A 25762-nucleotide genomic window follows, 5' to 3' on the forward strand; every position below is an offset into this window, starting at 1 on the left:
AAGGAGAGCACATGCAGCACGTTCACAGTGCAGGGCCTACTCTAGCTAAGCTTCACTATAGAAGGAGAGAGCACATGCATGTACGTGCACATTGCACAGCCTCCTCTAACTAAGCCCAGCTAGAGAAGGAGAGAGCACAAGCATGCACGTGCAGGGCCTCCTCTAACTAAGCTCAGCTAGAGAAGGAGAGAGCATATGCTTGCACGTGCAGGGCCTCCTCTAGCTAAGCTCCGCTAGAGAAGGAGAAAGCACATGCATACACACGCACAGTGCAGGGCCTCCTTTAGCTATGCTCAGCTAGAGAAGGGGAGCGCACATGCATGCACGTGCAGGGCCTCCTATAGCTAAGCTCAGCTAGAGAAGGAGAGAGCACATGCATGCACGTGCAGGGCCTCCTATAGCTAAGCTCAGCTAGCGAAGGGGAGAGCACATGCATGCACGTACAGGGCCTCCTATAGCTAAGCTTAGCTAGAGAAGGAGAGAGCACATGCATGCACGTGCAGGGCCTCCTATAGCTAAGCTCAGCTAGAGAAGGAGAGAGCACATGCATGCACGTGCAGGGCCTCCTATAGCTAAGCTCAGCTAGAGAAGGGGAGCGCACATGCATGCACGTGCAGGGCCTCCTATAGCTAAGCTCAGCTAGAGAAGGAGAGAGCACATGCATGCACGTGCAGGGCCTCCTATAGCTAAGCTCAGCTAGCGAAGGGGAGAGCACATGCATGCACGTACAGGGCCTCCTCTAGCTAAGCTTAGCTAGAGAAGGAGAGAGCACATGCATGCACATGCAGGGCCTCTTATAGCTAAGCTCAGCTAGAGAAGGAGAAAGCACATGCATGCACATGCACGTTTCAGGGCCTCCTCTAGCTAAGCTCAGCTAGAGAAGGAGAGAGCACATGCATGCACGTGCAGGGCCTCCTATAGCTAAGCTCAGCTAGAGAAGGAGAGCACATGCATGCATGTGCAGGGCCTCCTATAGCTAAGCTCAGCTAGAGAAGGAGAGAACACATACATGCACGTGCAGGGCCTCATATAGCAAAGTTCAGCTAGAGAAGGAGAATGCACATGCATGCACATGCACGTTGCAGGGCCTCTTCTAACTAAGCTCAGCTAGAGAAGAGAGCACATGCAGCACAAGCACAGTGCACGGCCTTCTCTAGCTAAGCCCAATTAGAGAGAAAGGGAATGTGTTTGGAATGTGTGTGCGTGCACGTGCACAGGGCAGGGCCGCCTCTAGCTAAGCTCAGATAAAGAAGGAGAAAAGGAATGTGTGTGCTTGCACAGCGGACGGCCTCCTCTAGTTCAGCTCAGCTATAGAAGGAGAGAGCGAATGCATGCTCGTGCACAGTGCAGGGTCTCCTCTAGGTAAGCTCAGCTAGAGAAGGAGACCGTGCACAGTTTAAATAGCCCAAAGAGTCCATGTGGGGGGCGCATTACTGTAATGTTCAGCCAGTGGTATAAAGAACAGCCCGGGGGTGGGGGGGGGGGGGGTGTCCATCTGTTTTTTTTTTTTTTTTTTGTGGAGAGGCCCCCAAAATAGCATGTGCACCATTTACAATAGGAGTCCCGGTATGTACTATCCATATGTAGAATTGCATGGGGGATCTTCCTGAAGGTGAACTTACTCCTTAACTGCGGTAAAGAAAACTCAACTTACCAACCTGACTTCCATCTGGCAGGGCTTTGTGAATCTGAGAATGGTTGGACCACATGAAAAGTCCTTCAGAAAGTAAAAACCATCCCGGGGATGTAGCCCAATGCTGTCTTTATCTGCTCACCTGGAGTTCCACTTTAAAATAAGGTGCACTAACATTAAAGTTGCCCTCCCAGGCAGATATATAACCTCAAAATTCAATCCACCTTCATATTCATGTCATACATTTCCGTGCAGCTAGTACAAGTGATCTTTCTATTAGCTTCCTGAAATCTCTTGAAAAGCATAAGTTCTGGAATATCGCCCTTCATGTATTTAACTATAAGTAAATCCTGACTTATTTTCTGCAGAGACGGACATTCCTCAAGGATCTCATCTGCTGACCCCCAGGCTGGGAGGGTCCCTGTCCGCTCAGTGCAATTACAACCCCCAAAAAAAATACACGGAGAAATTCTGGTGCAAACTGGAAGATGGAGTCTGCAATCCGATCGTAAAAACCGATGGGTACGTGAAGAGTTCCTATGAGGGAACGGTACTCATTCATGACAATTCTACAAGCGGGCTGATGCAGGTCCTCATGACCAACATCTCCAGCAAGGACGAAGGCTGGTACTGGTGTGTAATGATCGGTGAAAAGCACGACCAAACCTCTGCCGTGCAGGTCAGGATCTCCACAGGTGAGTGAGGCACCAGAAACCCTTGGCCAAGTTTTCCTTTTTAAGCTTTAGATTGGGGAAGAGTTCAATGCTCTTACTTATTTATTTATTTTATTTGCTATCTCTGTCCCCATTAGGTAGATTTTCCTTCATTTTCTGTCCTGGAGGCATTGCTGTGAGTTAAACTTTCTGCTTCTCTTCCCTGTCTTATGTTTTTTTAGCCCCTAATGGATTCTCCAAAGGAATATATGGAGAATAGAAGAGCATAGATGCCAACTGTCCCGGATTTGCCAGGATAGTCCCGCATTTCAGTCCTCTGTTGAATATATGGAGAATAGATGTCCATAGAGGCTAATTGTCCCGGATTTGCTAGGATAGTCCCGCATTTCAGTCCTCTGTTGAATATATGGAGAATAGATGTCCATAGAGGCTAATTGTCCCGGATTTGCCAGGATAGTCCCGCATTTCAGTCCTCTGTTGAATATATGGGGCGGCACAGTGGTGTAGTGGTTAGCACTCTCACCTAGCAGTAAAAAGGGTCACTGGTTCGATTCCCAACCATGACACTACCTGCCTGGAGTTTGCATGTTCTCCCTGTGCCTGTGCGGGTTTACTCCGGGTACTCCGGTTTCCTCCCACACTCCAAAGACATGCAGGTAGGTTAATTGGCCTCTGTCCAAAATTGGCCCTAGTATATGAATGGGGACCTTGGATCATGGACTCCTTGAGGGTAAGGACTGATGTGAAGGTGCAATGTACAGGGATCGGGACAATTGTAGACACTCACTGAGGTTGAACTGGATGGACTTACTAACTATGTAACTATATATATGGAGGATAGATGTCCATAGAGGCTAACTTTCCCGGATTTGCCAGGATAGTCCCACATTTCAGTCCTCTATTGAATATATGGAGGATAATAGAGGCTAATTGTCCTGGATTTGGCAGGATAGTCCTGCATTTCAGTCCTCTGTTGAATATATGGAGGATAGATGTCCATAGAGGCTAACTGTCCCGGATTTGCCAGGATAGTCCCGCATTTCAGTCCTCTGTTGAATATATGGAGAATAGATGTCCATAGAGGCTAACTTTCTCCGGATTTGCCAGGATCAGGGATGAGCTTTACGTTCGAGTCGAACTCATGTTCGACTCGAACATTGGCTGTTCGCCAGTTCGCCGAACAGTGAACAATTTGGGGTGTTCGCGGAAAATTCGAAAGCCACGGAACACCCTTTAAAAGTCTATGGGAGAAACCAAAAGTGCTCATTTTAAAGGCTTACATCCATGGTATTGTCATAAAAAGTGTTTGGGGACCCCGGGCCCTGCCCCAGGGGACATGCATCAATGCAAAAAAAGTTTTAAAAACTGATGTTTTTTCGGGAGCAGTGATTTTAATAAAGCTTAAAGTGAAATAATAAAAGTGTAATATTCCTTTAAATTTTGGACCTGGGGGGTGTCTATAGTATGCCTGTAAAGGGGCGCATTTTTCCCGTGTTTAGAACAGTCTGACAGCAAAATGACACTTCTAAAGGAAAAAAAGTAATTTACAACAACTCGCGGCCACAATGAATTGTCGGTCCGCAATACACATAAAAGTTCATTGATAAAAAACGGCATGGGGATTTCCCCACAGGGGAACCCCGAACCAAAATAAAAAAAAAATGTGTGGGGGTCCCCCTACATTCCATACCAGGCCCTTCAGGTGTGGTATGGATTTTAAGGGGAACTCCGCACCAAAATTAAAAAAAAAATGGTGTGGGGTCCCCCCAAAAATCAATGCCATACCTTTATCCGAGCACGCAATCTGGCAGGAAAAGAGGGGGGAACGAGAGAGCGCCCCCCCTCCTGAACCATACCAGGCCACATGCCCTCAACATTGGGGGGGTGCTTTGAGATAGCCCCTCAAAGCACCTTGTCCCCATGTTGATGGGGAGAAGGGCCTCTTCCCCACAACCCTTGCCCGGTGATTGTGGGGGTCTGCGGGCGGGTGGCTTATCGGAATCTGGAAGCCCCCTTTAACAAGTGGACCCCCAGATCCCAGCCCCCCTCCTGTATCAATTCGTAATGAGGTACCAAAAAGTGACAAAAAGGTTAAAAAAGACAAGAGACAGTTTTTGACAAGTCCTTTTTTTTTTTACATTTTGGTGCGGGGTTCCCCTTAAAATCCATACCAGACCTGAAGGGCCTGGTGTGGAATTTAGGGGGACCCCCACGCATTTTTTTTTTTTTTTTTTTTTTACATTTTGGCTCGGGGGTTCCCCTGTGAGGAAATCCCCAATGCCGTTTTTATCAATGAACTTTTATGTGTATTGCGGACCGACGATTCATTGTAGCCACGAGTAGTTTTAAATGACTTTTTTTTCCTTTAGAAATGTCATTTTGCTTTCAGTCTGTTTTAAACACGGGAAACATGCGCCCCTTTACAGGCATACTATAGACACCCCCCCAGGTACAAACTTTAAAGGAATATCACAATTTTATTGTTTCACTTTAAGCATTATTAAAAAACAGTTTTTAAAACTTTTTTTTGCATTGATACATGCTTCCGGGGGCAGGACCCGGGTCCCCAAACACTTTTTATGACAATACCATGGATATAAGCCTTTAAAATGAGCACTTTTGATTATTCATGTTCGTGTCCCATAGACTTTAACGGTGTTCGCGTGTTTGCCTGTTCGTATGTTCTGGTGCGAATCGAATGGGGTGGGGGGTAGTCCCTTATTTTCACTAGCTAGGGTAGTCCCGTATTTCAATACTCTGTTGAATATATGGAGAATAGAGGTCCATAGAGGCTAACTGTCCCGAATTTGCCAGGATAGTCCCGAATTTGCCAGGATAGTCCCGCATTTGCCAGGATAGTCCCGCATTTCAGTCCTCTGTCCCAAAAGTGTCCTGGGTCCTGGGATCACAGCATCACCCTTATTGGCATTACTGAGCATGGCATTAACTCAAAAAAGGGTAATAATGGGCAGATCTGATGAATGGGGGGGGGGGGGTGCCCTCAAAACTTATAAGTATCTACAGAACTCAGGGACATCATTTTGGTCTTTCTCAAAGGGTTTTAATAGTTCTGGCTGTTCTATTGGAAATTTGCATTGGGCTTGAAGCGCCACACGTTTTGTGAGTACAATACCTTTTATCGTTAAATAGAAGGTGTCATGATTCACGCACAAGGCCGATGTGCCCTGTTTTGTTCTTCTATGTAGAGTTCATATGGATCCCCCAGCCAGAGGTGGGCAGCAAGGCTAATGCCGCGTACACACGATCGTAATTCCGGCCAGAAAAAAGACCGATGAGAGCTTTTCATCGTAAAATGCGACCGCGTGTACGCTCCATTGGAATTTAGCTGTCCGAATTCCCGCCAGCCAAAAATTGATAGGATGTTCTCAATTTTCCCGACGGAAAAACTTTCTATCAGTAATTTCCGATCGTGTGAATGCAATTCCGGCACGCCAAAAATCACGCAATGCTCAGATTCAACTACAAGACGGAAGCTATTGGCTACTGGCTATTGAACTTCCTTTTTCTAGTCACGTCGTACGTGTTGTACATCACCGCGTTATAAATGATCGGAATTTGATGTGACCGTGTGTAGGCAAGACAGCTTGAGCTGAATTCCGTCGGAATTTCCGTCGGGAAAACCATCAGAGCTTTTTCCGACGAGAATTCCGATCGTGTGTCCGCGGCATAAGTGGGTGCTAGGAGGCTGTGACTTGTTGAGTTGAGGTGAGGTGAGAGGAATCTTAATATAGCGCGGTCTTCCCTCCGAAGAGTCCCGACGCACATGGCAAAGATCCTGGAAAGAGAGGGCCCAGGGAACAGAAGCAGCACAGAGCGGCAGAAGGGTAGAAAAAAGAGGCTAGGCAGGAAACGCCAAGTCTTCAGTGACCTGAGGAAGACCAGAGTAGTGGGGACCTCCTGGAGCTCGACAGGGAGGCTATTCCATAGTACGGCACCCTGGTGGGAGAAGGCCCCACCACCACGCCGGATCTTCTTGGGCACCGAGATGTAAAGGAGATCTCTGCCGGTAGATCTGAGTGATCTGACAAGAGCTTGTTTCTGAAAACGAGAGCAGAGATAGCTTGGGGGCCTCTCGTAATCTTAAACATAATACATCCTACCTTAAATAAGGTGCAATAGTAGACCGGCAGCCAATGCAAGGGGCAGAGGACAGGGGTGATATGATCCCTCAATGGGACATCCATGAACAGCCTAGCCGCGGCATTTTGAATGAGTTGAAGCTTCTGCACTGGCATCTTTGGCAATCCCAAATAAAGAGAATTGCAGTGTGGACATTGTGACGGGGGGTGACGGTCCCAAGGACTGGGACTTAAATGTTGATAAGTATGGAACCCAGAGATGTTCTCACAGCAGAGCCCGGGGTGTCACTCGTACTGAGGGTGAGGGGACATTGGAAGTTCAGCTCATAGCAGAACTCTAGGTGTCAATGGGATGGAAGGTTAAGGTGACACTGGACGTTCCATTCATAGAGGAGTCCAGGGTGTCAATGGGACAGGAAGTAAGGTGACTGTTCAGCTCATAGCACTGCCCTGAGGGCATCAGGATAAGAGATGATGGGAGACATTGAATTCAGCTCATGGCAGAGCCTTGGGTGCCACTGGGACAAATGAGGAGAGAAAGGTAGGATCAGTGTTTTTTCTAGTTTGCCTGTCAAAAATGAAATTTCTTGCCAATATTACTAAAAAAACAATAGATCAGGAGTCAAGTATTTCCACTGGGTGTCACGGGGACTGAAATAGACCCAGGATGTTTAGCTCAAGATAGACCCCTTGGTGTCCCTGAGTCAGGAAGTGAAGGAACACAGGAAGGTCAACCACTCAAGGCATAGCATTGGGTGGCATTAGAACAAAGAATGAGGGACACAGGAAATCCAGCCCAAGGGAGATTCCTTGGTGTCACTGAGACAGGAAGTGAAGGGACACAGGAAGGTCAACTACTCAAGGCATAGCATTGGGTGGCATTAGAACAAAGAATGAGGGACACAGGAAATTCAGCCCAAGGGAGATTCCTTGGTGTCACTGAGACAGGAAGTGAAGGGACACAGGAAGGTCAACTACTCAAGACATGGCATTGGGTGTCAGTAGAATAAAGAATCAGGGACACAGGAAATTCAGCCCAAGGGAGATTCCTTGGTGTCACTGAGACAGGAAGTGAAGGGACACAGAAAGGTCAACTACTCAAGGCATAGCATTGGGTGGCATTAGAACAAAGAATGAGGGACACAGGAAATCCAGCCCAAGGGAGAGTCCTTGGTGTCACTGAGACAGGAAGTGAAGGAACACAGGAAGGTCAACTATTCAAGGCATAGCATTGGGTGGCATTAGAACAAAGAATGAGGGACACAGGAAATCCAGCCCAAGGGAGAGTCCTTGGTGTCACTGACACAGGAAGTGAAGGGACACAGGAAGTTCAACTCAAGGCATAGCTCTGGATGTCATGGGACAAGGAGTGATGGGACACAAGAAGTTCAGATTAATGGAGACCCCCCTTGGTGTCACTGAGACAAGAATTGAAGAGACACAAGAAGTTCAATTCAAGGCATAGCACTGGGTGACACAGGAAGTGCAGATTGAAGCAGAACCTGGAGTGTCTCCAAGACTGAAACTGAAGGGAAATTTCCCTATATAGGACACAGCAAAAAAAATGTATCTCTTTCCTGAGCAAATTAAAAAAGCCTTTTCTTTGGAATTCTACGCTCTATAATATCGTTACACTGAAAAAAAAAAAAACCCGTGTGTATATAATATAATCTGAATTTTTCTGCAGAAAACCTCCCAGGACTGTCCGGAAACAAATTTGTCCAAGTGCCCGCCGGTGATCCGGCCAAAATCACCTGCTCTTATCCCTGTAGGTTTAAGACGGCTGAGAAGTATTGGTGCCGATGGGGAAACAACAAGTGTGAACCTTTGAGCGACGTGGAAGATACTCAAGATAGTCAGCTGGTCACCTGCCAGACCGAGGAGCTGGTGCTCACCATCAGGTCCGTATCCCTGAAGGACAGTGGATTCTACTGGTGTGGAGTCAAAGATGGCAGCCGATACGTGGAGAGCATCACCTCGCGCCTAATTGTTGTAGGTGAGTTCTGACCCAACGAGAGGAATGCTCATTACGAAGTCCAAAAATAAACAAGAGCCTCATTTACACCAATGGGTGTCATTAATGGGGTGGCAAACATGTTCATATCTATGCACAGAGCCAGACCAAGAGACATCTTGTGTTTGTTGGATCGCCATAGTCGTACGTCCAACCATCCATTGATATCTACAGACATTTTTATTGTTGAGGATCAGAAAGAGCCATGGATTGCTATGCTGTTCAGGGTCTCCAAACTTTATAAACAAAGGACCAGTTGACTATCCTTCAAATTTTAGGGGGGCCAGACTGTGGCCAGTGGAGAAAAAAATGTCCGGGGCACTATTCCTCCTACTGACACCAACAATGGGACACTATTCCTCCCACTGAAACTAATGAATGGACACTATTCCACAATACTGAGGCACAATTGACACCAATGATGGGGCACTATTCCTCCCACTGACACCAATGATGGGGCACTATTTCTCACACTATCACCAATGATGGGGCACTATTCCTCCCACTGACACCAACAATGGGACACTATTCCTCCCACTGAAACTAATGATGGGACTCTATTGCATAATAATGGGGCACAATTGACACCGATGATGGGGCACTATTACTCCCACTGACACCAATGATGGGGCACTATTCCTCCCACTGACACCAATGATGGGGCACTATTCCTCCTACTAACACCAACAATGGGACACTATTCCTCCCACTGAAACTAATGATGGGACTCTATTCCATAATAATGGGGCACAATTGACACCAATGATGGGGCACTATTACTCCCACTGACACCAATGATGGGACACTATTTATCACACTAAAACTAATGATGGGCCACTATTCCACAATAATGGGGCACAATTGACACCAATGATGGGACACTATTTATCACACTGTCACCAATGATGGAGCACTATTCCTCCCACTGATACCAATGATGGGACACTATTCATCCCACTAAAACTAATGATGGGCCACTATTCCACAATAATGGGGCACAATTGACACCAATGATGGGACACTATTTATCACACTGTCACCAATGATGGAGCACTATTCCTCCCACTGATACCAATGATGGGGCACTATTCCTCCTACTGACACCAACAATGGAAAACTATTCCTCCCACTGAAACCAATGATGGGACACTATGTCACAATAAAGAGGCACAATTGACACCAATGATGGGGCACTATTTCTCCCAATGATACCAATGATGGCACACTATTCCTCCCATTGACACCAATGATGGGGCACTATTCCTCCCACTGATACCAACAATGGGACACTATTCCTCCCACTGAAACAAATGATGGGACACTATGCCACAATAAAGGGGCACAATTGACACCAATGATGGGGCACTATTTCTCCCACTGATACCAATGATGGCACACTATTCCTCCCACTGACACCATTGATGGGGCACTATTCCTCCCACTGACACCATTGATGGGGCACTATTCCTCCCACTGACACCAATGATGGGACACTATTCCTCCCAATTATACCAATGCTGGGGCATTGTTTAATACCACTGTTGGTATCAATGGGAGGAATAGTGCCCCATCATTGGTGTCAGTGGGAGGAATGGTGCCCCAGCATTGGTATCAGTGGGAGGAATAGTGCCCCATCATTGGTATCAATGGCAGGAATAGTTACATAGTTAGTCAGGTTGAAAAAAGACACAAGCCCATCTAGTTCATGATAGTGCCTCATCAATGGTATCAATAGCAGGAATAGTGCCACATCATTGGTGTCCGTGGGAGGAATAGTGCCTCATTATTGGTGTCAGTGGAAAGAAGAGTACCCCATTGTCGATGGCAGTGGCAGGGACAATGCCCCACTTTTACTGATGGCGCGGGGAATAATGCCCCAAGGGCCAGGTAAAAGTAAACAAAGGGTCACATCCGGCCCCATGGCTGCAGTTCGGAGACCACTGTTGCAGTTGACTAAATGCCTGTCTTTCCTTACCCCAGAACCCAGCAGGGACGTGCCCAATATCAACGCACAGGCAAACCTTGGTGGAGAGTCAAGAAACGTGCAAGTGGTTGTCACCCCTTCCAGGTTAGTCCTGAACGAGTCTGCAGAGACATCTGTTATGGTTCAGAAAATTGCATTTGATTAGTATTGTGGGTGTGGCCCGGTTGAAGCCTACATTTTATAGAGTATAGAGTGAAAGTATTGTTTTTTTGTGATCAGTCGGTGTGCTCGGAGCCCAATTTCGATGAGGCCACAGATGTGATTTCATGTCCACTGATCAATTGTTTGGGGAAAAACCTTCAGAAGCCACCATCACGTGTTTTTTTTTTCTTTTGGGGCAATGCAGCCCATCCTCTGGGGGGTTATTCTTCAATCACAAGTTAAAGCAATGGACAAAAAACTGATGGCCACCATTGGCCATCCATAAGCTAGACCATACCCAATGGTAAACATTAAAGTGTATGTAAAGACAAAACTTGTTTTTTTTTTCCAGTTTTGAGTAGAACGTAGAAGAGTTAGCACCCCTGTGGGGTTCCTACTGCTGAAGAAATATGTTCACCAAGCCCATTGCACTGGGTCACTCTGTTGGCTGACTGGGCACCAGAAGCCAATCAGGGTTCATCCAACTCCTCAACCAGGAGAAGAAGACAGCGGTACTCCATTAAAATACAATGTAGGTGTAACTTTTTTTTGTTCCAGGCCAGCAAACACCAAATCCTTGTCTGGGACGGCTGACGCATTTCACCTAAAAGCTGAAGTGACCAATAAGTTTACACCCGTGTTAAATGTGTCAAGTGCCGCCATTTTTTTCTCCTTTTTTGGGGGGGCTTTTGTTGCTGTCCCCATTTAGAAAGATTCACCCTTGCTATTTTGCAGAACAAAATTGTTGGGAAAACCCAAATTTTTCAGTTTTCATTGGAAAAACAAAAGAGGGGTGTTCCTCCAATGGTCAAACCTGTTTTGGTGACAACTGAGATGTTCCCTGGATTTGGAGAGCTAGCCTCTTGCTTCCTGTGTCTCTAGGATATGAAATTAGGGGAAATCTCCTTGACAGGACACAGGCAAGGTCTTATAGATTCCCTACTTCATCCAAAACTCCAAAAGAAACCAAAACTTTGCATACGCTTACAATACATACACTTAAAAGGGTGAAGAAGTCTTTTTATTCCTAATTCCTGCTACTCTACAACCTCTTATTTCACTGTTGGCCTGTAAAGCCGTCCATCATCATGACGACCGGGCCAATGGAAGGGTGCAGGAGCAAGGGTTGGCCTTCAACACTACTAGTCAAAGCTTGAAGACCAGAATCCAACCTGTTTTGGTGACAACTGAGATGTTGCCTGGATTTGGAGAGCTAGGACTCTTACTTCCTGTGTCTCTAGGATATGAAATTAGGGGAAATCTCCTTGACAGGACACAGGCAAGGTCTTATAGATTCCCTACTTCATCCAAAACCCAAAAAGAAACCAAAACTTTGCATACGCTTACAATACATACACTTAAAAGGGTGAAGAAGTCTTTTTATTCCTAATTCCTGCTACTCTACAACCTCTTATTTCACTGTTGGCCTGTAAAGCTGTCCATCATCATGACGAAAAGGGTGAAGAAGTCTTTTTATTCCTAATTCCTGCTACTCTACAACCTCCTATTTCACTGTTGGCCTGTAAAGCCGTCCATCATCATGACGACCGGGCCAATGGAAGGGTGCAGGAGCAAGGGTTGGCCTTCAACACTACTAGTCAAAGCTTGAAGACCAGAATCCAACCTGTTTTGGTGACAACTGAGATGTTGCCTGGATTTGGAGAGCTAGGACTCTTACTTCCTGTGTCTCTAGGATATGAAATAAAGGGAAATCTCATTGACAGGACACAGGCAAGGTCTTATAGATTCCCTACTTCATCCAAAACCCAAAAAAGAAACCAAAACTTTGCATACTCTTACAATACATACACTTAAAAGGGTGAAGAAGTCTTTTTATTCCTAATTCCTGCTACTCTACAACCTCTTATTTCACTGTTGGCCTGTAAAGCCGTCCATCATCATGATGACCGGGCCAATGGAAGGGTGCAGGAGCAAGGGTTGGCCTTCAACACTACTAGTCAAAGCTTGAAGACCAGAATCCAACCTGTTTTGGTGACAACTGAGATGTTGCCTGGATTTGGAGAGCTAGCCTCTTGCTTCCTGTGTCTCTAGGATATGAAATAAAGGGAAATCTCATTGACAGGACACAGGCAAGGTCTTATAGATTCCCTACTTCATCCAAAACCCAAAAAGAAACCAAAACTTTGGATACGCTTACAATACATACACTTAAAAGGGTGAAGAAGTCTTTTTATTCCTAATTCCTGCTACTCTACAACCTCTTATTTCACTGTTGGCCTGTAAAGCCGTCCATCATCATGATGACCGGGCCAATGGAAGGGTGCAGGAGCAAGGGTTGGCCTTCAACACTACTAGTCAAAGCTTGAAGACCAGAATCCAACCTGTTTTGGTGACAACTGAGATGTTGCCTGGATTTGGAGAGCTAGCCTCTTGCTTCCTGTGTCTCTAGGATATGAAATAAAGGGAAATCTCATTGACAGGACACAGGCAAGGTCTTATAGATTCCCTACTTCATCCAAAACCCAAAAAGAAACCAAAACTTTGGATACGCTTACAATACATACACTTAAAAGGGTGAAGAAGTCTTTTTATTCCTAATTCCTGCTACTCTACAACCTCTTATTTCACTGTTGGCCTGTAAAGCCGTCCATCATCATGACGACCGGGCCAATGGAAGGGTGCAGGAGCAAGGGTTGGCCTTCAACACTACTAGTCAAAGCTTGAAGACCAGAATCCAACCTGTTTTGGTGACAACTGAGATGTTGCCTGGATTTGGAGAGCTAGGACTCTTACTTCCTGTGTCTCTAGGATATGAAATAAAGGGAAATCTCATTGACAGGACACAGGCAAGGTCTTATAGATTCCCTACTTCATCCAAAACCCAAAAAAGAAACCAAAACTTTGCATACTCTTACAATACATACACTTAAAAGGGTGAAGAAGTCTTTTTATTCCTAATTCCTGCTACTCTACAACCTCTTATTTCACTGTTGGCCTGTAAAGCCGTCCATCATCATGACGACCGGGCCAATGGAAGGGTGCAGGAGCAAGGGTTGGCCTTCAACACTACTAGTCAAAGCTTGAAGACCAGAATCCAACCTGTTTTGGTGACAACTGAGATGTTGCCTGGATTTGGAGAGCTAGCCTCTTGCTTCCTGTGTCTCTAGGATATGAAATAAAGGGAAATCTCATTGACAGGACACAGGCAAGGTCTTATAGATTCCCTACTTCATCCAAAACCCAAAAAGAAACCAAAACTTTGGATACGCTTACAATACATACACTTAAAAGGGTGAAGAAGTCTTTTTATTCCTAATTCCTGCTACTCTACAACCTCTTATTTCACTGTTGGCCTGTAAAGCCGTCCATCATCATGATGACCGGGCCAATGGAAGGGTGCAGGAGCAAGGGTTGGCCTTCAACACTACTAGTCAAAGCTTGAAGACCAGAATCCAACCTGTTTTGGTGACAACTGAGATGTTGCCTGGATTTGGAGAGCTAGCCTCTTGCTTCCTGTGTCTCTAGGATATGAAATAAAGGGAAATCTCATTGACAGGACACAGGCAAGGTCTTATAGATTCCCTACTTCATCCAAAACCCAAAAAGAAACCAAAACTTTGGATACGCTTACAATACATACACTTAAAAGGGTGAAGAAGTCTTTTTATTCCTAATTCCTGCTACTCTACAACCTCTTATTTCACTGTTGGCCTGTAAAGCCGTCCATCATCATGACGACCGGGCCAATGGAAGGGTGCAGGAGCAAGGGTTGGCCTTCAACACTACTAGTCAAAGCTTGAAGACCAGAATCCAACCTGTTTTGGTGACAACTGAGATGTTGCCTGGATTTGGAGAGCTAGGACTCTTACTTCCTGTGTCTCTAGGATATGAAATAAAGGGAAATCTCATTGACAGGACACAGGCAAGGTCTTATAGATTCCCTACTTCATCCAAAACCCAAAAAAGAAACCAAAACTTTGCATACTCTTACAATACATACACTTAAAAGGGTGAAGAAGTCTTTTTATTCCTAATTCCTGCTACTCTACAACCTCTTATTTCACTGTTGGCCTGTAAAGCCGTCCATCATCATGACGACCGGGCCAATGGAAGGGTGCAGGAGCAAGGGTTGGCCTTCAACACTACTAGTCAAAGCTTGAAGACCAGAATCCAACCTGTTTTGGTGACAACTGAGATGTTGCCTGGATTTGGAGAGCTAGCCTCTTGCTTCCTGTGTCTCTAGGATATGAAATAAAGGGAAATCTCATTGACAGGACACAGGCAAGGTCTTATAGATTCCCTACTTCATCCAAAACCCAAAAAGAAACCAAAACTTTGCATACGCTTACAATCCATACACTTAAAAGGGTGAAGAAGTCTTTTTATTCCTAATTCCTGCTACTCTACAACCTCTTATTTCACTGTTGGCCTGTAAAGCCGTCCATCATCATGACGACCGGGCCAATGGAAGGGTGCAGGAGCAAGGGTTGGCCTTCAACACTACTAGTCAAAGCTTAAAGACCAGAATCCAAGCCCCCTCCCCCTCTAAGCTTCTTCAGGTGGTTATATGCTAACTTTTCAAAGTTTCTTGTTCACCAGACAGGTTCACTTTAACATTTTGGGGCTTTTTATTGAATACATCTTTTCTTTGCCCGTTTCTAGCTCTGACGTCAACAAGAGCGGCACCATCACCGCCGCTGTGGTCTCTGTGTGTGCCGCTGTACTGGTGGTCTGTGCTGTGTTCTTATTCCTCAGACTGAGACAGAGGAAGAATTCGGGTAAGTATGACCATTCGTACATATAATCTGTGATGACGCTATAAAAAAAATGATTTATTGATGGGGGGGGGGGGGGGCAAATAAAATTGTGCAAAACCTATTAAATTTGTCAGCACAAAGTGTGATTTGAATGTTCCTTTTCCTAGCCGTTAAATGGCAGCAAAGTGTCTGAGAATTACGAAACGTTGTATTTAACCTCTTCAGCCCCGGAAGATTTTACCTCCCTTCCTGACCAGAGCACTTTTTTGCGATTCGGCATCGCGTCGCTTTAACTGACAATTGCGCGGTCGTGCGACGCTGCAACCAAAATTGACGTCCTTTTTTTCCCCACAAATAGAGCTTTCTTTTGGTGGTATTTGATCACATCTGTGGTTTTTATTTTTTGTGCTAGAAACAATAAAAGAGCGTCAATTTTGAAAAAAAAAAAAAAACGCAATATTTTTTACTTTTTGCTATAATAAATATCCCCCAAAAATATATAAAAAAAATATTTTTTTTCCTCAGTTTAGGCCGATACGTATTCTTCTACATATTTTTGGTAAAAAAAAAAATCACAATAAGCGTATATTGATTGGTTTGCACAAAAGTTCTAGTGTCTACAAAATAGGGGATAGATTTATGGCATTTTTATTATAAATTTTTTTTTTATATTAGTAATGGTGGTGATCTGCAATTTTTATCAGAACTGCAACGGACAGTTTTGACACGAGGGGGTGATGAAGGGATTAAGTGTGTCTTAGGGAGTGATTCTAACTGTGGGGGGGGATGGGCTTCAAGTCACATGACAGCAATCGCTGCTCCCGATGACAGGGGGCAGTGATCCCTGTCATGACACAAGGCAGAACAAGGGAAGTACCTTGTTTACAGAGGCACTTCCCCATCCTGCGGCTCCGGAAGACATTGAATCCACCGGTCCCGTAGGCACGGTCACGCTGTACCAGGCGTCTGCTATCCCCGCCTCTTGAAGGGGACGTACAGATACTCCCATTTGCCCACCGATGCCATTGTGCCGTAAATCAGCGTGCATCGGTCGGCAAGTGGTTAAAGGGGACCTTATGGGGACTCTAGCCTTCCCTAAAACCACTGCAGCACCCTCTAGTGTGTGCTACTAGTGTGAGAGTAGGAAAAAGCATACTGTATTCTGGCCAGGAATAACCAGAGTCATTAAATTGGGTCAGGGATAATAGAGGCCAGGCCTGAATGACTCACCCTGGCAGCTCTCTGGTGCTTCCCCCTGGTGTCTGGAAGGTTGGAGAATGTTCTGGAACTAGAGGGCTGGGGTTAGGAGGAGCTGTCATGAATATTTATGGAGTCTTAGCCAATCCCCAGAAGTGGGCTGGCAGGGGACTGAGACAACCGCATAAATAGACATGGGCCACTTAAAATTTGGGAACGTGTTTAAAGTGTTGCTGGGTTGGCCTAAAGGTTCTGAGACTGTGAAGCTGGAGAGCCTGTAAGTGAGCTACTACAGTATCAGGGACCCCTAACCCTCACCTCCTTAATCTTTCTGCAATAAAACACGACTGGAGCCCAATATCCTTTCTCAGTCCCCCTATTTTAGCCATGGACTCAGCCCTGGTGTGAAATGCTAGCCCGTCTCTGGAGGTGCTATCCTGCCCTCTGGGGTGTCGGAGGGGTGCTACACCACCTAATGCTGTTTCCTGTGATAGAGTGTCAGCCCTGCTCTTAAATTCAGAGCAGACTAGTCACTCCCATGTACAGTGGGATAAGATGATGTTGCAGGGTGTGGTGGTGATGCAACTGCCGATTTACAAGCCTGAAAAAACGTCAGTTCTACTTTTAAAGTAGACTTTGCTGGTGTCCATGCTGCTCTGTACCCCTCACCTCAGTACAACTGGGTTTCTGGAATTCCCTAGCTGCTCATTTGTTCCCAGGACAGAGAATCAGAAAGTATTAAAGCCAGTGGATCAACAAGACAGCCAGGAAGCTGGCATTCCCAGCAATGGCATCCTTCATATTTTCATTTGTTATGCCTTCTTGTCCCTCCACAGATTTGGTCTCTGTTGGTAGTTACCGGACTAATATAAGTATGTCTGACCTGGACCACAACATCGGCAAAGAGAACCCGGCGGTGACCGAGCTGCAGGAGACTGATGTCAGTCGCTTCGAAGGTATGAATTTCATTACTTAGTGGCCTTCAAGCTGGACTGTTGATGCATAATTAACTAATCTTAATTTTCTCCTTTTTTTCTGCTTTTTCCATTGGCTTTATTTCTACTTTAAGATTCACCAAAGACAAAGAAAAAGGTAAGTCACCCATCCAGACAGGTTAAAGAAATAAGGACACAATGAGGGTGATTAGGGTGGGATTAGGTAGACCTGTACATATGGGCTGCACCAACAAAGGGGCTGCTTCTCCCTTTATAGAGTTCAGGCAACATCGTCAGTAGAGGGCACGGAAACCATGGCGTAGGGTTTGGAACCCAATGAGATGGTATAACTAGTACCGAGACAGGTTTGTCTAGTGCCCGGGGCAAGGATTCCTAACTGCACCCCCTCTCCAACTCTCAATGAAGGTCGTGGAATGTATTTACTGCCCTGTGTCCATTCATTGCCCCCTTGCTCTGCTATGCCCAGGGCGGCTTCCACTCTTGCCCACCCCTTGTCCCGGCCCTGAGTATAACCATATAGGTTATGGTGAAACCGGACTAAAGGGAACTAAAAAAGGTCCTCCTGCCAGTGTGTAGCACAGCCAAGCCTTCTTAAAACAGAAAGCATTCACATGTCTCATCCCATTACTTCTAGCAGGAAATACATATTTATCCCCACTTGTCTCAGGCCATGTGCAGTTTGCAGGACGCCGTGGCCTTGGGTCGTGATTTGCCGCGTGGTCGCTGTGTTTGAGCAACTCACATCCTGTCTAGACACTCAGAGTAGTAACAGGAGGAAGTTGCAAACCTGCTGACAGCAGAACTTCAATATACTCGCTCTGTGTTCTTATGTTCACAGAGTTACATTGTTACAGCTATAATGGATTTTATATTGTCAAGAAATTATAACCCCCCCCCCCCCCCCCTAAAAAAAAATAAAAAATCCAAAGATGTATGCTGCTGTCATTAGACAGGGTCACTACATGATCTGCATTATACAGAATAATTGACAGTTCTGAGATGGTCTAAAGCAGTGGTGGGCAACCTCGGCCCTCCAGCTGTTTTGTAACTACAAGTCCCATGAGCCATTGCAAGACCCTGACAATCACAGGCATGACTCCTTGAGGCAGAGGCATAATGGGATTTGTAGTTTGAACACAGCTGGTGGGCCGTCGAGGTTGCCTACCCCTGGTCTAAAGGTAAGGCAGTAAATTATGGTGCCGGGATTAAACACTGGTATCTATTGATGTAGTAGCGCTTTGTCTTTGGAAAGGCTCCAGGCTGGGAGCATTGAAAATTAAGGACATACAAATTTCAGATAAAAAAAGTTTTCATTTCACAAACTGTCCGGAAAAATCTGGAGGTTTTAGCAAAGTTTTGCCAGTTCAATAGAGTGCACTGGATTCGGGATGGTCTCATTAAAAAACACCCTTATTTTGCAATTTTGGCCCCAATGCATTTTGCTGGAGTGGCAACGTTTTCCCAAAATCTCCTTTTTTGACAAAATTTATGAGAAATTATAAATGACAGTTTAACTACTCCCTAGCGGAAATAATGATTTACCTCATTGGTGAGGATCTGTTTTACTTTGAAGAACCAAAGCCGTGATGAGCTCCTCCTGTTGCTGCAATTCTTGATCCAAATGCCACAGTGGCTTTCCTAATGGCTTGTCCAGTGGTTTCAATGGCTTCTGCAATGACCTGTCCAATGGCTGCAATGGCTTATCCAAAGATTTTGCCCATGTGATGACCAATGGACACCAACACTTGTCCAATGGTTCATCCAATGTCTGTAATGGCTTATCCAAAGATTTGCCCATGGGATGACCAATGTCTGAAATGGCTTGTCCAATGGTTCATCCAATGTCTGTAATGGCCTATACAAAGATTTGCTCATGGAATGACCAATGGAATGTCCAATGGTGTATCCAATGGCTGCAATAGCATTATCGAATGATTAATCGAATGGCTGCAATGGCTTATTCAAAGATTTGCCCATGGGATGACCAAGGGACACAATGACTTGTCCAATGGTTCATCTGATGTCTGTAATGGCTTATCCAAAGATTTGCCAATGGGATGAACAATTTCCAAAATGGCTTATCCAATGGTTCATCCAATGTCTGTAATGGCCTATTCAAAGATTTGCCCATTGAATGACCAATGGTATGTCCAATGGTATATCCAATGGCTGCAATAGCCTTATTGAATGATTCATCGAACAGCTGCAATGGATTATTCAAAGATTTTCCCATGGGATGACCAATGGCTGCAATGGCTTCTCAAATGGCTTATTCAATATTCACAATTGCCCAACCAAAGATTTCTCCATGGGATGACCAATGGTTGCATTGGCTTGTCCAACGGCTCATTCAATAAGCACAGTGGTTTATAAAAAGATTTGCTTAAGTGATGACCAATGGCATGTTCAGTGGCTCATCTAATGGCTACAATGGCTTGTCCAATGGCTGCAATGAACTGTCCAATGGCTCGTCCAGTGTCTGCAATGGCTTGTCCAATGGCTCACCCTATGTCTTGTACAAATGCTCATCCAATGCCTGCAAAATCTTATCCGTTGGCTTGATTAATGGCTTGTAATATCACCTTCAGTATAATAATCTGCTCTAAACAAAATATTTCAGAAGAGCAGGGTTCCTTCCAACTCTTAAGCCGCGTACACACGGGCGGACTGTCTGGCCAACTAAGTCCGTCAGACAATCCGACGGACAGTCCGTCCTACTTTTGAATGAATGGACTTGACCACACACGATGAACAGACAGTCCGCTGAAAGCTTGCGCGATGACGTGTACAGCACGTACGACGGGCCTAGAAATACGACGTCCAATACACTGCAATGCAACCTTCGGCCGTGTAAATCCTTTCTGAGCATGCCCCATACTTAGTCCGTCCAACTTGCCTACTCACGAGCGGACTGTCCGCTGAAACCAAAGTTGGACGGACTGTATTACGGAAATTCCGAAAGACTTAGTCCGCCAGACTGTCCGCTGAAAAAGTCAGCTGAAGCCCACACACGAGCGAATGTGTTTCAGCGGACTAAATTGGACAGACAGTCCGCCCGTGTGTACGCGGCTTTACTCACAATCCATCTTGATTTTTCCTATGTCGTTTAAGTCTTAGGCCGCGTACACACGGGCGGACTGTCTGACGGACTTGGTCCGCTGAAACGTGTTTCAGCGGACAATCCGCTCGTGTGTGGGCTTCAGCGGACTTTTTCGGCGGACAGTCTGGCGGACTAAGTCTTTCGGAATTTCCGTAATATTGTCCGTCCAAACTTGGTTTCAGCGGACAGTCCGCTCGTGTGTAGGCTAGTTCGACGGACTAAGTATGGCGCATGCTCAGAAAGGATTTACACGGCGGAAGGTTGCATTGCAGTGTATTGGACGTCGTATTTCTAGTCCCGTCGTACGTGCTGTACACGTCATCGCGCAAGCTTTCAGCGGACTGTCTGTTCATCGTGTGTGGTCAAGTCCGTTCATTCGAAAGTAGGACGGACTGTCTGTCGGATTGTCTGACGGACTTAGTTGGGCAGACAGTCCGCCCGTGTGTACGCGGCCTTACAGTTATCCCAGTAAAGTATAAAACAAGACAAGAGAACATATATAAAATTAACTCAACCCCTATAGAACAATGGTGGTGAATTCCTCAGCTTAACGACTTTCACGTGTATCATTACAGGGATCCCGAGAGAACCTGGATTATTCCTCCTTCCTGATCAATAATGTTGGCAACCCTACTGAGCAAGTGGTTGAATAATGGGCGCTCTGCCCATCCCATGTGCTTTTAGGCCATTCCTGCTTGCTAGAGATCTGTGCACACTCCAATGAAATGTAATAGCTAAAAGGAATCAATTCTATACTCTGATGTGATAACCTTCAATGTGCTGCAACCTGCGTGTGAATGCGGAAATTCACAAAATAATGGGCACAACAAGTGTGCGTGAGGCGGGAACTCGCTGCAGAGATCTTACCAATAGAAGTATTTTAGCCTGTTAAAAGAAAATTATGTGAAAATACCACAGCTGCTTATGATTCAATACAGTACCTGTAATTGATATGCAACTCTAAATCACATATGATTTTACAAAAATAAAATATACAAATATAAAATAATAATGATATAAGGATTAGGGTGAAGGAACATGTATTTTTAGTATTTTGTGTTATTATTTTGTACTGTAAGTGCAAACATGGGTTACCATTAAAATCCAATGTGTGAAGCCCTTACCCAAGCATTGCAAGCTGCTATACCTGAGCCATACCTAGATCATTTGATATCTGCAAGCTTCAAGCTAGTAGATGGGGTTTTCTTTAGGCTAGTTATTGTCTAGGAACCATCCTAGAGCTGAGCTTCTTACCCAGAGAGGAAGAACCTCAATCCTGAGATAAAACTTTCATACAGAGCCAGTCTCTCCATTCTGAGCATAATTCCCCATAGAGGGCCAGATCCTCCGTGCAAAGACAGGACCTCCACCTGAAAGCAGAAACACCATCCCAATGAAGACCCTCTTTCCAGAAGAAGACTCCCCATAAAAAGGCAGACCCTCCATAATGATTCAGACATCCCCATCCAGGGGCAGCCCCTATATAGCAAGACAGATCCTTCGTACAGAGCCAGTCCCCCCATCCTGAGCATAATCTCCCACAGAGGGGCAGACCCTCCATACAGAGGTAGGACTTCAATCCTGAAGCAGAAGCTCCATCTCAATGAAGACCCTCCATTCAGAAGAAGACTCCCCATAAAAAGGCAGACCCTTCATACTGAGACAGACCACCCCATCCATAGACAGACCCTTCATACAGGGTCAGTTCCCTCATCCCTTATATAATCCCCCATAGAGGCAGTCCCTCTATACAGAGACAGGACCTCCATCCCAAAACAGAACCACCATCCTAACAAAGAGCCTCTATCCAGGAGCAGACTTCCCATTACAATTCAAACTCTCCATACTGAAACAGACCTCCCCGTCCAGAGACAGGCCCTATTAACCAAGACAGAACCTCCATACAGAGGCAATCCTTGCATAGTCATTTATAAATAAGTTGCCCCCCCCCCATACTGAGACAGACACCCCCATCCAGAGACAGACACTTAATACTGGGACAGACCCTCCATTCCCAACATAATCCTCCATAAAGAAGCAGACCCTTAATACCAAGACACGACCCCTCATCCAGAAACGGACCTTCCATACAGAGACACGACCTCCACCCTGAAGCAAAAACCACCATCCCAACGGAGACCCTCTACCAAGAGAGAGACTCCCCAAGCTCTCCATGCTGAGACAGACCTCTCCATCCAAAGACAGGCCCTATTTACCAAGACAGAACCTCCATACAGAGCCGATCCTTTTATCCCCGGCATAATCCTTCATAAAGATGTGGACTCTCCATACTGAGACAGACACAACCATCAAGAGACAGACCCTCAATACTGAGACAGACCCTTCATGCTGAGATTGTCACCCCCCATACATATAGAAACACTCCATACTGGAAATCCATACTGAAGCAGAATCATTACCACCCCAAAGAAGACCCTCCATCCAAAGTTCTTCACAAAGGGGCAGACCCTCCATACCAAGATAGATCCCCATCCATAGACCAACTTTCTACACTGAGACAGATCCTTCACACAAAGGCAATCCCTCCATTCCCAGCATAATCCTCCATAAAGAAGCAGATCCTTGATACCAAGACCCAACCCCTTCCAACAGACCTTCCATACAGACACAGGACTTTTAGACTGAAGCAGAACCACCATTCCAATGAAGATCCTCCATCCAGAAACAGACTTACTATAAATGGGCAGACTTTTCATACCATGATAGACATTCCACTCAGGGACTGACCCTTCAATGCAGAGACAGACCCTGTATACCTGGACAGAGCCTCCATACCAAGAGAGACCCCCCCATTAGACAGGCTGACGCTCAATACAAAGATAGACTCCCCTATACAGACAAAGAACCTCTATACAAAGGTTTCATGTTCTAAAGCAGCCAATGCCTGCCTTATCAATTATCATTTTTTAAATAAACATAATTCTACCTTTTAAAATTTGCTTTGTGTTGCCATTTTCTTTTGATTCACATCTTATTAATTGGCTGTATTGTTTATGTCTTGCTGCAAAACTACTGCTGTGCTTCCTTGCAAATAAAATTGCAAACAAAATATTCTTGCAGTTATCAGATAGAGCCTTTGTTATTACTTTGGTCAAACGGAAAGTGTTGGGTTCAATAAAATACACACGTGTGTTTTTAGGGGAAAACGGAGTACCTGTACCTGAGCATTTCTGCTTGAACGTGTAGACCCCATTATATCTATAAATTGCAAACCAGTGGACGGGGCCTAGGAACCATCCCAAAGCTGACCCCTCCACCCCGAGCATAGTACTCGACACACAGATCCTACATACAGAGGCAGAACCTCAATCCCAAGATAGACCCTTCATACAAAGCCAGTCCCTCGATTCTAAGTATAATCTTTTATAGAGAGGCAGATCTTCCATACCGAGGAAGCTCCGAAACAGGAGCTCCATCTCAGAGGAGACCCTCCACCCAGAAGCAGATTCCCCATAAAAAGGCAGACCCTCCATACCGAGACAGCCCCCCCCCCCCCATCCACAGACAAGCCTCCGATAAAACAACAGAATCACCATAGTCAGTCCCTTCATCCCTAATATAATCCTTCATAGAGAAGCAGACCCTCCGTACAGAGACAGGGTCTCGATCCTGAAATTGAACCACACTCCCTGACGAAGACGCTTTTTGCAGAAGCAGACTCCCCATTAAAAAGAAGGTCCTCCATACTGAGACAGACCCCCCATCCACAGACAGGCCTTCAATACAAAGAGAGACTCACCATAGTCAGTCCCTTCACCCTATTATAATCCTCCATAGGGAGGCAGACCCTCCATACAGAGACAGGATCTCCATCCTGAAGTTGAATCACCATCCCAATGAAGACCTTCTAACCAGAAGCAAACTCCCCATTAAAAAGAAGTCCCTCCATACTGAGACAGACCCCCCATCCACAGACAGGCCTTCAATACAACGACATAATCACCGTAGTCAGTCCCTTCATCCCTATTATAATCCTCCATAGAGAGGCAGACCCTCCATACAGAGACAGGATCTCCATCCGGAAGTTGAACCACCATCCCAATGAAGACCTTCTAACCAGAAGAAAACTCCCCATTAAAAAGAAGTCCCTCCATACTGAGACAGACCCCCCATCCACAGACAGGCCTTCAATACAACAACATAATCACCGTAGTCAGTCCCTTCATCCCTATTATAATCCTCCATAAAGATGCAGACCCTCCATACAGAGCCAGGATCTCCATCCTGAAGTTGAACCACCATCCCGACAAAGACACTCTATCCAGAAGCAGACTCCCCATTGAAAAGAAGTCCCTCCATACTCACTATAGTCGGTCCTTTCATCCCTATTATAAACCTCCATAGAGAGGCAGACCCTCCATCCCAAAGTAGAACCACCATCCCAAACGAAGACCTTCCATACAGTGAAGCAGAACCTCAAACCTGAGATAGACATTTAAGACAGAGCCAGTGTCTCCATCCTGAGCATAATCCTCCATCCAGAGAAAGACCCTCCATAATGAGACAGATCTTCCATACAGAGCCAGTTCCCCCATCCCCAGCCTAATATTCTGCATAAAGAAGCAGACCTTCCATGTTGAGACAGACTCCCCCCCCCCCATCCAGAGACAGACCCTCAATGGACATGTGAGATCCGTTTCATTACGAATCGAATTCAGACAAAATTTTCCTTATTCGAAGATTGGAATGTATCCGAATTCCCGAATGCAAATAGTAACGAATTTCAATGAATCAGAAATAAATTATGACAAAACAAATTATTCAAATTCAAAAATAAATTTGAATTAGAAATGGAAACATATTGAAACAAATACAGTCAGGTATAAAAATGAAATACGACAATGATTCCTACTTAGGCTGTTTTATAGAATAGAAAATAATAGAACATAAGAAAACAGAATAGAATACAATAGAACATAAGGAAAACAGAATAGGATACAATAGAACATAAAGAAATAGAATAGAATAAAACAGAATAGAATATAAAATAATGGAATAGAAAATAAAGGAATAGAATAGAAAAAAAAAATGAATAGGCCCTCCATACCAAGACAGACTCTCTATTCCAAGAAAGATCCTCCATACAGAGTCAGTCCCTCCATTTCCCAATATAATAATAAAAAAATAAAAATAAAAAAAGATATATTTATTTTTTCTACAAAAAGAATTGGATAAAGTGGGGGACAGTTTGGTCAGTGTCTATGGCCCAGAAGGAAGATCTGAC

General features: G+C 45.2%; 1 protein-coding gene across 1 annotated transcript in view; it reads left to right on the plus strand.

Moving 5' to 3' along the window:
* Positions 1 to 23601, plus strand: part of LOC143933461 (polymeric immunoglobulin receptor-like) — a 68268-nt gene extending 44667 nt beyond the window's left edge. Inside the window, exons 5-11 of the mRNA XM_077456364.1 lie at positions 2002 to 2328; positions 8095 to 8403; positions 10402 to 10489; positions 15170 to 15285; positions 17298 to 17417; positions 17531 to 17553; positions 21093 to 23601. Of these exons, the coding sequence (XP_077312490.1) occupies positions 2002 to 2328; positions 8095 to 8403; positions 10402 to 10489; positions 15170 to 15285; positions 17298 to 17417; positions 17531 to 17553; positions 21093 to 21170 (1061 nt within the window). The 3' untranslated portion in view covers positions 21171 to 23601. The remainder of the gene's footprint in view (positions 1 to 2001; positions 2329 to 8094; positions 8404 to 10401; positions 10490 to 15169; positions 15286 to 17297; positions 17418 to 17530; positions 17554 to 21092) is intronic.
* The last annotated feature ends 2161 nt before the right edge of the window (positions 23602 to 25762 follow it).

This window comes from Lithobates pipiens, unplaced genomic scaffold, assembly GCF_037356315.1.
Source record: "Lithobates pipiens isolate NorthernLeopardFrog02 unplaced genomic scaffold, aLitPip1_a1.2 Scaffold_27, whole genome shotgun sequence".
Taxonomy (NCBI): Eukaryota; Metazoa; Chordata; class Amphibia; order Anura; family Ranidae; genus Lithobates; species Lithobates pipiens.